The 15886-nt window shown below is 38.2% G+C and overlaps 1 protein-coding gene across 1 annotated transcript; it reads left to right on the top strand.

Moving 5' to 3' along the window:
* The first annotated feature begins 783 nt into the window (after positions 1 to 783).
* Positions 784 to 3671, top strand: LOC114528336. The gene is made up of 3 exons (XM_028549963.1): positions 784 to 819; positions 2793 to 3152; positions 3303 to 3671. Exons 1-3 carry the CDS (start codon positions 784 to 786, stop codon positions 3669 to 3671), a joined length of 765 nt encoding a protein of 254 aa, XP_028405764.1.
* Positions 3672 to 15886: the final 12215 nt, after the last annotated feature.

Raw genomic sequence — 15886 nt, 5'->3', positions numbered from 1 at the left:
TTTCTTTAATTGAAGCTAATAAGTTCACGGCAACAAGGTAAATAATCCATCCCAATTATCGCTACTATACCATCGCTAGTTTAATTAATGAAAGTAATCAATAATTTAGTGTCTTCATCACCCTTATATTTTTTATTTCCTATACAGTGGAACCCAACTATATGACGATTTTTTTTTACAACAAGAATTAAAAATCTGGAAAACGCGTGCACGACTTTTGATGTCACATATTGTCTAGTTAGGATTCATGAAATTACAGTACATGTGTACTGTTGATTTTGACATGTGTATAATTTCCATTCAAAATTAGGCTATATGCTTTGCTTCTCGTCCTTCCAATGAGTTTAAACCCAGCCCAAACCCAAAACGTTCCTTCATTTCTTTTGTGTGAATAGGAACAACAAAACCTAAAGTCCACACAGTTTGATTCACTTTCAGATATAGCCAGTAACCACGATGGAGATTTTCACAGTGTTTCTTTAGTTCTTTTACCTGCTCATCAGTAATATTTACCTGACTAAATAAAGCAACTGGATTTCACAAGCAAAGGCAGAGATAAGCATGAACGTGTGAAGTATATTAGAGGTTATTCTAGGAACAACATTTTCAAGCACATCAATGAGAAACATAAAGTTGTGTAAAAACATGCGAGAGTCCTTACCTGTGAATCTGTAGTTCAACGTCATTCCATCAAGCTTTGCATTTTCGTGTACCACCGTATGATACGTTTCGCCAGCCTATTCAGGTTACACTTTGATCTTAGAACATTAACAAACTTGTAAAATGGTGTTTCTGGTAGAACATGAGAAAAAGATGAAGGTAGGTTAGGTTTTGACATTTCAACCGCTTGATTTTAAAGATAACAATGAGCTAAGGCACATGCATTCTTTTTTTAATGAAGCGGTTCGGCATGAGCTCTGTCAATTAGCTCAGCCACCAAAGGAACAAGCTCTTGGCAGCTTTTCTGCTTAGCAATGAAAGTCGTCACACTTTTTCGTTTGGTGGCGGCTTTGACATTCCTCCTTTCAAGCTGTTTTTTGAAGTCGGAAACTTTTTTCGCCTGTTTGATCCTTTCTGAGTATTTCCACGGTTCCTCTTCCTTTTACAGACATAGACTAATTTTCATCTGCAAAAGTGGAAAAGTATGTAGCACTATTAGTAAGCTCCCCAGCTAAAAAACAAAGCATTTTCATATCGTTTGGCAGTTTGGAAAACACGAACTTGACTTCAACGCTTTCTTCTTTAGCTAGAACAGAGTTAGATTTGCTTTCAATTCTTTGAATATGAATCATAAGTTTACCCAAGAAACGTTTTACCAGTAGACAGTTTTCCGAACAATTAGCTCCAAAAGGAAGAAAATTTTCATTGCTACTCAATACGCCTGGTCCAATGTTAAGAAAACTTACGAACCATGAACATGCTGAATCATCTCTTCCAAAAGGTGCACCATCTCCACCCAGAGCAATATGAAATGTATTTGGCTCACCGAAGTTGACAATTTGATACTCAAATTAGCTAGTCTTACAAGAATATCTTCATATCCCTGTAACATCCATTGACTTTCTCACATTCATCCATACCATTGCACAAATTTTCAGGAACACTAAACAACTCACCAATATCAATGGATTTTATATACCGCATTAACCTGTCATAGGGAACAAGGCAAGGGGTGGGACAGTTGGCAACCTTAATATGTGCAGCCCGCTCACTACCTACTACCTGCTTATATGAATTAGCCTTATAAACTCTCTCCTATACTTATCTTTACCCCCTGTTGGTTTGCTTTTACCTCTAGTAACTGCCTTCTTGCCTATACTAAAACTTCCTTCCTGTTCTTCCTGCCTATCTTCAACTAATTCAGCCCTGATGTTATCTAGGTCTTCAACCTCATTCACCAATATATTTCCCTGCATATATAAAGTTGAACATGTCTGAGACTTGTTATAAAAGGTTTTAAACTAAAAAACATAGCTTAATTCTGAAAGATGTACAATGTTGTTTCAATCATACCTGTGCCAATTTATAGCCAGTATTGTGCAAGGCCTGTAAGTTTTAGCAAAGGAAAAATATATTAATATATTTAAATAACAAAATTTATCAATTCTATTAACATACAATAGGCTTTAGTTAAAAATGCAAATTGGCCCAGAAATATAACAAATTGGTATGGAAATACGGTGGCCCATAAGTGCAAAACACAACACAGGGAAACAAAACATAATACACATTATACTGTTGGCCCATAAGTGCAAAACACAACGCACATAACGAAAACGCAACACACATAGTAAAAACACAACAAACATAGCAAAAAAGGCAACCCACATAGCGAAAACGCAACACACATAGCGAAAACGCAACACACATAGCGAAAATGCAACACACATAGCGAAAACGCAATACACATTGTGAAAACGCAATACACATTGTGAAAACACAATACACATCGTAAAAACACAATACACATCACCCTAGACTTCAAAAAATGGCACCAAATTCCACCGAATTTGTCGCCATTTTTTTAACTTTAAAAATGGCAGATGCTGAGGATGAAGAAAGTATAATTCGCCACTATTTCTCATTAAATTACGACTATAAGACCATTTTGAGCTTTCTCAAAAAATATCATGGCATAAAAATTTCAAAAAGAACGCTTCTAAATTGCTAAAAAAAATAATCAACTCCGGAAAAGAGATTGTAATGTGGATGAAGGAATTGTTTGAGAATGCATAACCAGAGAGCTAGATGGTTCTGGTTCCCTTCTTGGTTACCGGTCGATATGCCACAAGTTGCATTCCAAATATGGCATCAACGTACCAAGATCTGTTGTTCAAGTTTTTCTGGCTGAGCTTGATCTTGTCGGAACCCAGCAAAGAAAAGCTCATTGCCTTAGACGACGACGGTATTCCAACCCCGGCCCCAACTACAGTTGGCACTCTGATGGTTATGACAAGCTTAAACCATATGGGTTTCCGATACACGCATGCATTGACGGATTTAGTAGAAGACTCATCTGGCTCAGACTTACCAGAAGCAACAACGATCCGCATATTATTGCCTCATTCTTTTTGGAATCTATTAAAGAATTGCAAGCTTGTCCAACACTTTTGCGAACAGACAGAGGCACGGAAAATGGAAGTATGGCAACGGTGCAGTGTTTCCTTCAAAGAAACAATAATGATTCGTTATCTGGATTGGGTGCTCATCGTTACGGCTTGTCGCATACGAACCAACGAATTGAGGCATGGTGGGCCTTTCTATGAAGAAACTGGAGTTCATGGTGGATGAACTTTTTTAAGGATATGGTAGATGGTGGTGAGTTGGACACAAGCAACCATTTGCATATGGAGTGCCTTTGGTTTTCATTCAACAAAGTTATTGAAAATGAATTGAGTCAAGTTCAAAGTAATTGGAACAATCACTATATTCGAAAATCAAGGTACCAGACTGTAGCTGGAATTCCAAATAAGCTATATTTTTTGCCAGAGGAGATTGGGTCAAAAGATTACAAGAAACCGTTTCATCCTGTTGATCTGAATATGAAGTTAACTCGTCCGAGGCAGTTGACTCTAATGAAGGCAACGAAACCAGTGATTACCATCTCTACTTCAACTGCGTACTTCACACTCTTGGCTTTGATCCTCCAACCAGTTGGCGAGAAAGCTTGACTGCATACCGAACATTGGTATCTGCTGCCATTTAATTACAGAGACATTTTTAAGATGGCTGTTGTAAGCCACATGCGTATACAGGAGAACGCAACATACACTATTTTGTTATCAACTTGAATCAATGAAAGTTGTTTTGTCTTTTTGACGTTATTCAAGAATTTATTTCTTTTAATGTCTTCATGAATCCCTATATTTCAACTGAAATATAACAAAGACGCAAAACATCAATTTCTTAAAAGTAAAACTATGAAACTATGAAACTATGCAACATTCTAAATAAAGGCAACTGTTTGTCATGCTTGACCAAAACTTGGGGACTTTAAAATGGAAAAATCCATTTTCTCCTTAAATTGTTCATATTCTGTGTAAATGGTGGGCAAGTGCAGGGTAGTTAAACAGGTATTCGCGGTTGGTAGATTTCCATCAGTGAAGTCAATGGTCGGATTTGATTCAAAACCCATTGGCGGAGGCACACTGGCTCCAGTGATGAACACAAGCACATCTTCTAGTTTGGCTGATGCTTCGTTAGCTATAGAAATAAATCATAAGTACAGTAAAACTTCAAGGACTTTACACATTATTCTTTTGAATCTAATACCGTCAGTGTTATATATTCACCTTTAGAAGAAACATATGGTGTACTGATCAAATTATATAAGTGCATAATACTATAGTCGGTAATTGTCAATAATATTATAGTCAAAAATCATGTATCCTCTACATGACTTACTCGAAATCTTGTACCTCACCTTATTTGCAGTTTAATATACAGGGAATACTGTTACCAAGAAATTTCATTTGGGCTCACATATAGCTATATGAACTCTGTAATTCAATATGTCTTGCAAATACTTTTACCAAAATGTCAAAAATGTCATTATTTAAATAGCAATATATTAAATTAAATACATAAAATATCCATGATAAGGTGAATAAAGAAAACTTTCTATATAGCTACAATATTACTTGAAGAGGACATCTAGTTTTCTCTGGTTAGTTTACTAGGGAGTTGACCTATAAATCCTTGTGATAATTTCCCTTTAAAAGTCAAATTAGAGAAAACTTACATTGGCAGTCTTGAAGATAGTCTCTCCAATACACAATCGCATGTTCTTGCAAAGCCCTTTTATTTGATCCATGATCCGCATAATTTACCCTGAAGAGCAGGTCTACCGATTGAGCATCAAACAGTCTAATGTTTTCACTAGTAAACATTTCACGGAACTGTTCAGGGAATTGCATGATTTTATCCAGTATGCCAAGGGTCTAAAGGCCATCTTTGAGCTCTTCTATTAATGATCTCGGGCCATCAACAAGAATATGTTTAGTGATAATCCTACACAATTGATCCTTTTCCTCAACACATCTAACATAGTTTGAATGCCCTTGTGCTTCCAAAATGTCTTGGATATTTGGGTCTTTTAAGTTTTCACGCAGAACTTCAAGTGTTGAGGAAGCACTAATCTAAATCAAAATATCAGCTTGATTTTGTATGGGCATATGGACTAAATACTTCCTGCATTTTCTGGCAGGCCCACTTTATTCCAGTAATTATAATTCCAATCTTGGCCAATTTTAAAAACTTTTTACTAATATAGTTATACTAATTATATTAATAACTTACTTGTTCTACTGTGTGTCTCACAGCAGGATCGGGAATGTCGGCAATTTGGGGTTCCATAGTATATCCAAAAGCTATGGTATTGTACAGAGATGGGCAGAAGAAGTTACCAGCAGGTCCTCCATGGGCTAGGTTAATGATGAAGTATCTTTAGTAGCCTTGTTCATAAATATAATATAGTATACAATCAGAGTGTGAAGATTAGAAAAATTGAACTTTTGATGTCTAACACCTGTTTATGCCAATGGAAAACCAATCATATGTTGCAGGCAACAATCAATAAATTAACTGCCTATAACCTAGAACATACCAACACAATTTTGCAGAAGTGTTCGACATTGAGCTGGTCCAACAAAGATCCCAAAATGTTAATTCACCGATTTTATTAGCAGACGAAGATACTCCAGCCGAGGTCCACCTGCATTTATTGCCCCTTCGCTGAAACCATCATCATCTGCAAAACGAATAGATATCCTTGGTTGTGGGTTGAACTTCTTCCTTCTGATAACTCAGGAATTCAGGAATCCTCCAAAATTGCGCTTCTGCGAACATTCACTAGTGATATTCCACAATCTCCACTGCTCTCTAATTCATCTTTTAGCTTCTCTAGTATTTTTACCAGTGGTATAATACTTTCAGTTCTAAAAAATGTATAATTATAAGAAATGAGACAATTACACTACAAGTAAAATTTTATCCATGTAATAATTGTGTGCTATCATTTTCAGTGCCCACTTCCCAACTAATTAATACACTTGGTTTGTTAATTAAAAATTAAACGAAACTTACCTGGAAGTTGAAGTTTGATTTAGATTCTATGAGTCATCAGCCGGGAGAGTGGGAGTTCTACAAGAGAGAGTGGAGCGCATGCGCCAACCAGTCTTTAGAGCTACCGGACAAAGACCTCAGTGATGAGTGTGGGAGTGTGCCAATTATTAAGGGAGATGTAATGGGAGGGCGTACAACTCCCACACTCCCGGCTGATGACTCATAGAATCTAAATCAAACTTCAACTTCCAGGTAAGTTTCGTTTAATTTTTAATTCTATTTTGTCATCAGCCTATGTCGTGTGAGGTTGTACGAGATTTTAGAGCGATCATTGAGGGCTTTGTCCCAAAACGGTTGTGAAAAAATTTTTGTCCCTGGTAACCACAAATTTTGATATTTATTGATAGCATTGAAAAAGGAAAAAACCACCAATTGTGTAACATTAAACAAACTAAGTATCTTTAACGTATAAGGTCTATGAGCTACTAGCGTCTGTATAGCACTGTAAGACAGAGTCGCCAAAATTAAATTCATCTTCTTCCCTCGGCTTATTATAAAAGCGTTGAAATGTCTGTGCATTCGACCACCCTGCTGATAACATGATATCCTTGATGTTACAGTTATTGAACGCTAAAAATGATGTAGATGCTGCGCGAACACTGTGACTCTTAAACTTGGTAACATCCAAACCCACAGATGTCAAAACAGATTTGATCCACCGAGAGATGGTATCCTTTCAGGCAGGTCCATATGGTTTTATATAACTAAGTAGCAATTGCTTCATGTCGTTCCTATGACCGGCAGTTCTCTTGACATACTCTAAGAGATGAGTAACAATGCAAAGCTGAGGCTCTAATGAATACTTCAAAAACTCTAGGGGCTTGACATGGGTTTCGACCTGTGTCTGTTTTACCTTCTCCATAACGTGAAAGGTGCACTTATCAGCAAGGAGGATCATATTATCGATAGTTAAAAGCGCTTGACGATAGGTAACTGTCCAAAAGTAACGTCACTATCACTTAACTGCAGAATAGTAGATAAAGCACACCTCGCCGAGTTTATTGAACTATAAGATAACCCCGAGTCGAACAGGGATGACAGGAAATCTAACGCCCGTGGTAAGGGGGGTGATATAATATCACAGTCCCTCGCCATACAAAATTGCAACCATTTTTGTAGGTGCACTTTGTATTGAGATCTTGTGCTATCCCTCCATGAGGATTCAATGATTTGAATGGATCTTAGCGAGTAGCCACGGCGTTGTAGTTGTTGCCTGAGACATGACATACTAAAAGTTTCAGTTTTCTGCACAGGGGGTGAGTTATTTCCGGAGAGTGACAAAGGCTCAACAGTTTTTGACTGGATTGTAGGATTACTGGCGGTTGAACATGAAGCAGGGCCAGCAGAGGGTACCAAGGTTGGGTGGGCCAGTCTGGAGCAACTAAAATTCCCTGGGCCTGCTCCTGGATTATTTTCTTCATGGCCTGTAACAAACAACTAAACGGGGGAAAACAATGAAACTTTAAGTCACCCCATGAGATAGAAAAAGCATCAACAAACATTGCTTCAGGGTCTGGTCTATAAGAACAAAATATTGAAAATTGTTTATTCAAGCGTGATGCAAAAAGATCTATCTCAGGTTGAAATTTTAAAGTATTGAGTGCATTATGTAATAATAAGGGATTAAGTTTCCATTCTCTATCCTGACTTTGAAAATGGCGTGATTCTTTGTCTGCTAGGACATTTGCAGAACCAGGAATATGAGCAGCAGTAAGCCAAATGTTATTTTTGATACAAAATTGCCAGATTTGGCAGCCAATCGAGTGACAAGCACGACTATGGCAAGTTCCCATGTTGTTAATTACTGCTACTGCTGTGGTATTATCTATCATGAGTTTAACATGCTTTCTCTGAATGGTATTGCAAAACAATCTTAGGGCAAAAAATGCTGCCAGAAGTTCAAGATAATTGATGTGATTTGTACGTTCCTCTGGAGACCACCTCCCCCCTGAGGATGTATCTCCGAGTACGGCTCCCCATCCCTGTAAGGATGCGTCAGAGTATATGGTAATATCAATGGGAAAAGACATTAGATAATTAAAACTTTCATCTATATGGGTAACCCACCATCTTAACTCTACAAGACCATCTTCAGAGATAGTCATGGGGGCATCAAAATTTCCTTTTGCTATTTTAAGAGCTGATATTTTATCCATTTCAAGGTATCTGTAATACAGAGCCCCATACTGGACTCCAGGTAGAGAAGAGACAAGGCAACCAATAATCTTAGCTACCTGCCTTATAGAAATATCTACAGGATTTGCAATAGCGGCAATCAAAAGCTTCTTGATTTTTTCCTTCTTCTCAATTGTAACTCTGATAGTCATTGTTATAGAGTTAATAACAAACCCCAGAATAATAACTTCTTGTGATGGGGAGGTAACAGACTTTTCTGGGTGAATAACTAAACCTAGCCTGTCAAAGGTTTCTACAGTATCAAGAATATTACTAGCACACCTAGCATAAGTATGACCCTGCAAATAGAAGTCATCAATATACCCACTGATAATATGTTGCATCTCTCTAAGCTTAGCCAGTGGTGGTTTCATAAGTTTGGTAAATTTTCTAGGGCATGTAGCCAAACCATTGGGAAGAGCTAAGTATTTATACAACTTGTTTCTATAAGCTGGGTCCACCTTGACACTGTAATAAGCATCTTTTAGGTCAAGTGTAGCCATCCAGCAATTTTTAGTTACCAGTTTCATAATGGTTTGAATGCCTTCCATTTTAAAATGGTAGTTTTGTATATACTGGTTTAACTTTTTCAGGTTGAGTATCAATCTGACTCTTCCATCCTTCTTAGGCACAGTAAATACAGGGGAGATAAATTCTCCTTCATGGGAACACTCTATAATTACCCTCTTTTCTAGTAAGCTTTTAATTTCCGCATCAGCTAATGAGTAGTGTTCTTTACATATGCTATTTAATGGGTAAGATGAAGCTATTGGAAATTCTATAAAATCTAATTTCTCACCCGAAACAGTTTCAAGTATTGAGCTGTCTGAAGTGAAATTTGCCCATTCAGAGTAATAAGAGAACAACTGCCCCCCTTGGAAAGATGACACCCTAGACATAACATATAATTTAAATGGGCCCTCCATAAAAACAGAAAAACTATTTACCTAAAACTGAGATTTTAAAAACATGAGTTGTTCATAGATTTCTTTTTGAGAGGGGCTGAGGACGTCTGTTGTTGTTGACGGAACCCTTGACGAAAGTTGTTCCTGCTGTGGTATGTCCCCCTCCCCATTTGCCATAAAAAAGGTTTTCGGGCTGTGGTCGGGTATGCCTGTGGGCTTTTGAATCGGGATGACTCACGATTGGAAAAAGTTCCCTGGGCCACAGTATTAACAACTTTGTTTGTGGCCCGAATATCTTGGATGGTCTTGGAAAGATCATCCCCAAATAAAAACCTTGTAGGCTTAACAACCCGGGAGCATGCTTGTCGGAATTCCGGATTGAGGTGATACCGGAGTGCATCTCTGCGATTAAATGACATCTCTTTGTGCACATGCCCTAGTAGGGCAATAGAATCTGTCAAATTAGACAAAAGTGCCTTATAATTTGGCAAGGCTTTCTTCCCTCTGCTCTCAAGCAAAGCCTCCATTGTATTGACCATAGCAGAGGATACGCTTAGCAAGATATCTTGCAAGACAGAGGATTTGATATCTGTTCTTTTTACAGAACTTGACAATCTCCCCCAAATCTCAGGGTTCACCCGGGGGAAAAAAGTTGATCACAATTCTTAGGAGTCTTATAGTTCTCCATTATAGATTTGCGTTTTTCTAAGTCAAAATCAAGTGTGAATTTTTCATTCACCAATTTGGCCAATCGTTCTGAAACAGGGCCCCAGTTTCATCGGAAGGGTTTAAAGACTCATTGATAACAGCGAGGAGATCTTCAACCTCCTCATTCTCATCGGAATCTAGTTCGGCTTGATCGATTAGCTCATCTACTCCCGCATGGACGCTTAATATGTCGTCCTCAACTATGTTTGACTCATCTGGAGTCTGATCATGCACTTCATCGTTTGAAGCGAGTTCTTGCGCTTTCTCTGAAGCATTATCTGTTGCTTTCTCTGAAGCATGTTTCGTTGCTTTCTCTGAAGCTGTGTGAGTGTTTTTACTACGCTTATTAGCGTTAACGGGGCTGGGAACGGCAACCTCAAACATCGTGGCTTTGCGTTTCCCGCCAAAATTTTCATCTCCTTGAGATGAGCTTGTGTTGCCTTGTGCAAGCATTTGTGCTAATAATTTATGCGTAAGTTGCATGTCTTCTCGCATATCGCTAAGAAAGGAAAGCAATCGGTCGTCTTTTGTGCTCATTGAGCCGTTACAAGACGACTGCTGTGGCGAAGAGTCTTCCCGCTCAACAGCCGAAATTTCATCAACTATATCTGCGCTTTCGCAAACCGACATTGACAAATATAAGCACTAACAAGACACTATAACAAGACACTATAACATGAAAAGCTACACTTAGCTGAAATCTTGGTCTTCAGATAGATTTCAGGCACGATTCAGGACGAAATTCAAGCATGAACCATCGAGCTCCAAAAAATAGCGACTGATCACTGGCGCGTGAACAACACAACTGGTTGGCGCATGCGCTCCACTCTCTCTCGTACAACCTCACACGACATAGGCTGATGACGAAATAGAATTGTGATATATTACACTTCATTAGCTAAAAACTCATGATCATCTTTCTCATCATCGGATGAAATTATCGCATCTTCTTCGGCCATCAAAGAGATATATGAACTATCAAAGAATAGTAAAAAATTAAAATTAACAATCATAAACCCAGTAGGTATACACAATTATTATATAACACCATAATGTAACATTGTCCTCAGACCTAACAAAAGTTCTGTAATATTCCAATATACCTGCTAAAGCTTACTATTTTTTAATGTGGTTGCATAGCTAGGCTGTTTGTTCGTCAATTTTTCAATGCATGCAACCATCTGAACTTAAGTAAATTATATAATAATACATACAATTCTGTTTCATTATACATTTATTGAAAAAGATTATTATTGAAAAATATATTTTACACCTTGGCTCATTGATGCCAACAGACTTGCTGCTTAATTCAAAATTGTCACTTTCGTTTCCACAATCGGATTTTTTATCATTGGTTAAAAAATCTCTCTGTACAAGATACAATGTGATGCGGTTAATACTTTTACCGATATCTTCCTTATACTTATCCAGCTGAAATATTTGTGTAGGTTGTCCAGGTAACGTGAGAACTTCAGTGCCATCTGGATAGGCAAGGGTGTAATCGTCGTAAGGATCAAAATTTCGATCATGTGCTGCATGCTTGTCTAACGCTTTACTCAATAATGGTACTTTGCGAATATCCGAAAGAACCCGAATCATCATACCCTTTCCTTTTATTGGTTTGATACCGCCATTTACCAACTTCATTAAACCAACATTGATCATGACCTCCGTTTTAGCTTCTGATTTCTTCTTCTTTGTCTTTGTCTTTTGGTTTGCATTTATTTGTTCTTGTCGCTGAGAAGACAATCGCTTGCAAAACTGTTCAAAAGTTTGTATTTGCCTCTCATTTTCTGGTTTCTGAGTTTCTTTTTGGATCGGTTCTACTACCACATCTTTAACTCGTACTTCTTTTCCACAATTGACAAAAATTAAATTCCTGTAAATTGACTACTCCACATCTTATGCATTTCATTTTGGTGAGAAAACAATAGTGATGCAAATGGCTAAAGGCCGTTAGATCAATGATTAATTAAGATCATACTGGCGGGAAACGCACTTGTGGGAAATGAACATAAAACGGTAGTAATTAGTATTCAGATTTGCCAGTAGATCTGTAACGTTTTCCCCAGTTAGCTTACTCGCATATATCACACACAGTGGCTGCGTAAAGGGAGGGGCAAGGGGGCATTTAGCCACCCCTTGAGTGTTTTTTTTCTGCCCGCAGGCTGCCACCCCCAGTAGCTACGAAAGGCGTATGCGCTATCCGCCGGCACCGGATAGTGGTTTTTTTAGCCGTTCTAAAATGTTTGAAAAGCAATAAAATTTCCGCTTTGGAACCAACAATTATTAAAGAGGTTCCTCAATTTAGGTACACTAAGGCTTATAAACGGGCGATTTTACTGCGATCGAGAAAACCGCTATCCAGTGGATAGCGCTATCCGGCTTTCATCTTTTCGTGTTATGTAAGTGTAATACTTTCTTAATTTATAGTCCTATATACATAGTCCCTAAAACATTTTTCTGACCCACAATTACCTCCCCCCCACTCATTTTAAAACTTTGGCACCACCACTGGACTGGATCTCACCTCTGTGGTATTAGTAATACAACACTTTCTTCCAATACTTTTTATAATGCGAGCGTAAATTAATAGCACATTGACTGCTGTGATATTTTTTGTGAAAAGCTCAAAATGATGATCTTAGCAAAAAATAACATTTAGCGAATAAAATTTTCTTAATCCTCAGCATCCACCATTTTTAAAGTTGAAAGCGATTTAGAAGTGTTATTTTCTGCTGGCTGAGGTACAAAAGAAGCAGAAAATGTTTTCTCACATTAGGCTGGGAGCCCGATTGTGAATCGGGTGGATGCGGGTTAAGACAGCACATGTTGTTGCTTCCGCAACGCTTGACAAAAATTTTTTCGCTGTGCGTTTTATTCAAATTTATTCAAATTTCTTTGCAATTTTTCGCCATCTTTCCACGGTATTTTCATTTTGCTATCATGGGAAAGCCTAAGCAATCAACCTTGAGATCCTCTTGTCTTTTGAAAAGACTCGAGTCTCATAACCAAAGCCCAAGTTTACAAGATGATAGGCTTACTAACGAAGACGAAGGCCAAGTTTCTCGGTCATACGAAAGAAGTAAACATAGCCATAGCCATACTAGTTCTCGTCGTAGTGAGAGCAGAAACGAGGAACGCGACGGTAGTCGAAGCCGAAGGCGGCGTAGTTCTCGCTCGAAGGACAGCGTAGAAAGGCCTCGAAGTAGATCCGAAGATCCACCGGCGTGGGCCAAAGAGATTCTTGAGAACCAACAAAGAACTTCCTAACTAAGCGCATAGGACGTCATCAGTCACATGACAATAATGTACTTTATTATGAAAATTGATACAAATAAGGAAATTCTTGCCATAATTTTAAAAAGTGAGATGTAAAACAACATTTGTAGGCTAAAATAGCTAAATTACATTTTCTGGTTATCATATGAAACAAAGAGATTTAAAAAATCTGATAATGGTGTCCATAAAATAACACTATCTTTTTCAACTACACCTTTCATAGTTTTCATTATAAGAATTCTGTATGCTTCGTAAACATGCAAAATAGTACTTACAGTTTACTTTGTGTGTGAAATGGCTCAAAACATTTCTTACATATAAATTTGTCACATTTTCCACAGTAATTGGATGTTTTGGTGTCTTTATATTTCTTATTGGGCCCTTTCTTGTATGCACAAATCGAACACCATCCACGTTTGGGATGTAGGCTTTCAGGGAAATGTTTTCCTTTTAGCCTCAATTCATCAAGGTTTGTTCTTCTTCCAGCAGTAGGGGAATGAATATCAGCTTTTCCTTCAGCTTTTCCATTTAGGAAAGGTTGGACAAGATCATGCACAAGCTGGATTCGGAACAATTTATGGGCTTGGCGCTTCTTTGCAAGATCAGGGTTTGCACAGAAGTATAGCACCATTGCATTGATGATGCATAATTCTAGCAACCTGAAAAACACTTTCTTCCACCATTTCATAGATTTTCTTCCTACAGAATAATAGTTCAAGTTCTGGTCACATTTATCAACTCTGTTCATGTACTTATTGTACTCAACTATCATATCTGGCTTTTCAATTCCCTCGGGCTCGCCTCGCCTTTCAATTTGTTGACTACCACTACCATGTAATGCTGACACAACAAACACATCTCTTTTATCTTTCCAATGGACAGCTACAATGTTTCTATTTCTTATATACTTTGAGGATCCCTTTGCAATGCTGCCTTTACGAAAGTCATTTGGAAACTGTCCTCGGTCTGCACGGATAGTTCCACATGCAAATGTTCTCCGACTAGCTAGGTTGGCAACAAGCTGGAAACCTGTATAGAAATTGTCAAAATATAGGTGGTACCCTTTATCCAAATAATCTGTTATGAGGTCAAATACAACTCTGTAGGCTAATCCATGCTCAGCTACACCTGTGTCAGCTTTTCCAGTATAAATTTTAAATTGGAGACAATATCCTGTCAAACTTTCACACAAAACCCATAGCTTGATGCCAATTTTTTTAGGTTTTTTAGGCATGTACTGAATGAAGCTCACTCAACATTTTGTTCCAACCATTTGTTCATCAATGCTCAAGTTCCTTGATGGGATATACATACTCTTGAACTTTGTGGCTAGATAATCTGGCAAGTTTCCAAGCTTGAAAAGCTTATTCCCAGGAGTAGCTTGCTGAGGTTTTGTTGTGTTGTCCACTTAATGAAGGTAACAATATATTTGGCTAAACCTGTCCCTGGAAAATATGCTGGAATACCATGGCATACAGAGTAATGGTTCAGTACTCCAGTAGTCATAAATCTCTGGATGATTTGATATCCCCATGGCAATAACCACACCAATAAATGCTTTAACTTCTTCTGTGGAAACATCTTTCCATGGTAGTGGAGAGGGTTTTGTTTCTTGGCATTGTTGGTGGTATAAATTGGTCTGAGTAACAACCATTTGAAATATCTCAACTGTAAAAAACAATTTGAGATATTCAAGTGGAGAGGAGAGACCAGATGCAAGACGACGTGGTCCTGGGACCTCATGGAATGGCTCCTCTGAGTTGGGATTGCTAAAGTTATGTTCACAATTCTTCCAACCTGGATCACCATCATTGCTGCCACTACTCTGTCCCACTGTAGTATTTGCTTTTCCTCTGCTATTGATAGGTTTTGTTTGCTTTCTTTTTCTCTTGACACTTTTAGGCCTCTTTTTCAATCCCTCGGATTCATTTGTCCGCTTACCAGTTTTACGGTCAGGAGGAGTTAACTCTTCATCGGAGGAATCAGAATTGCCCTCATCTAAAGTTTGGTCAATAAATTCCTCCTAAAATGGTGGAAACAGTTGGTAAATAAATGTATAAAACATCTCTGATCATTGCAACATTGGTTTCATGAGCAAAATTGATCGGGCAGTTGTCTTTTGAGCCATTATCTTCACAATCCTAATGATTATTTGGTTTGTCAGAGTCTGGCATGTCCTCATCACCAGAAAGTTCCCAATCTGAAGCCCAAATTGTTTCTAAAACTTCGCTAAAGTCTACATTAGAACACGACGCCATGCTGGGTGAATAAAAAATGGCGTCGGCCAAAAGAGAAAGGATTATATTTTGACTAGCGCATCAGCATTTATTATTAAAACATTATGAAACTTTGTGTAAGACACAATGTAAACATACTAAGTCAAAATATCCTTTGTTACCCCAGTAATGCGCAGGTAGAAGCTTTCTATCCCCATGGGTACACAACAGGATCATTAACAACCCGTTTCGACGCTAAAGAGTTAAAACGGCCAAAAAAGGAGGGCAAGCAGTTGAAAAACGAGAAAGCAGCCGAACCGGTATGTTTCAAAGCCAAAAAGCAAATACGCGCTCCGCAAAGGCGCAATTTTGGCTGCGACATGAAGGCATCATACTCGGGGCAAAATACAACAGCGCCAAAGTATAACAGCCAGTCTTTACGCAACAACCGCATGAGTGCTATGACGTGTTTTCGTT

Source organism: Dendronephthya gigantea, unplaced genomic scaffold (genome assembly GCF_004324835.1).
Source record: "Dendronephthya gigantea isolate DGI-Jeju-01 unplaced genomic scaffold, DenGig_1.0 000049F, whole genome shotgun sequence".
Taxonomy (NCBI): Eukaryota; Metazoa; Cnidaria; class Anthozoa; order Malacalcyonacea; family Nephtheidae; genus Dendronephthya; species Dendronephthya gigantea.
Note: the sequence above shows the minus strand (reverse complement) of the source record. Positions and strands in the feature narration are given on the sequence as shown.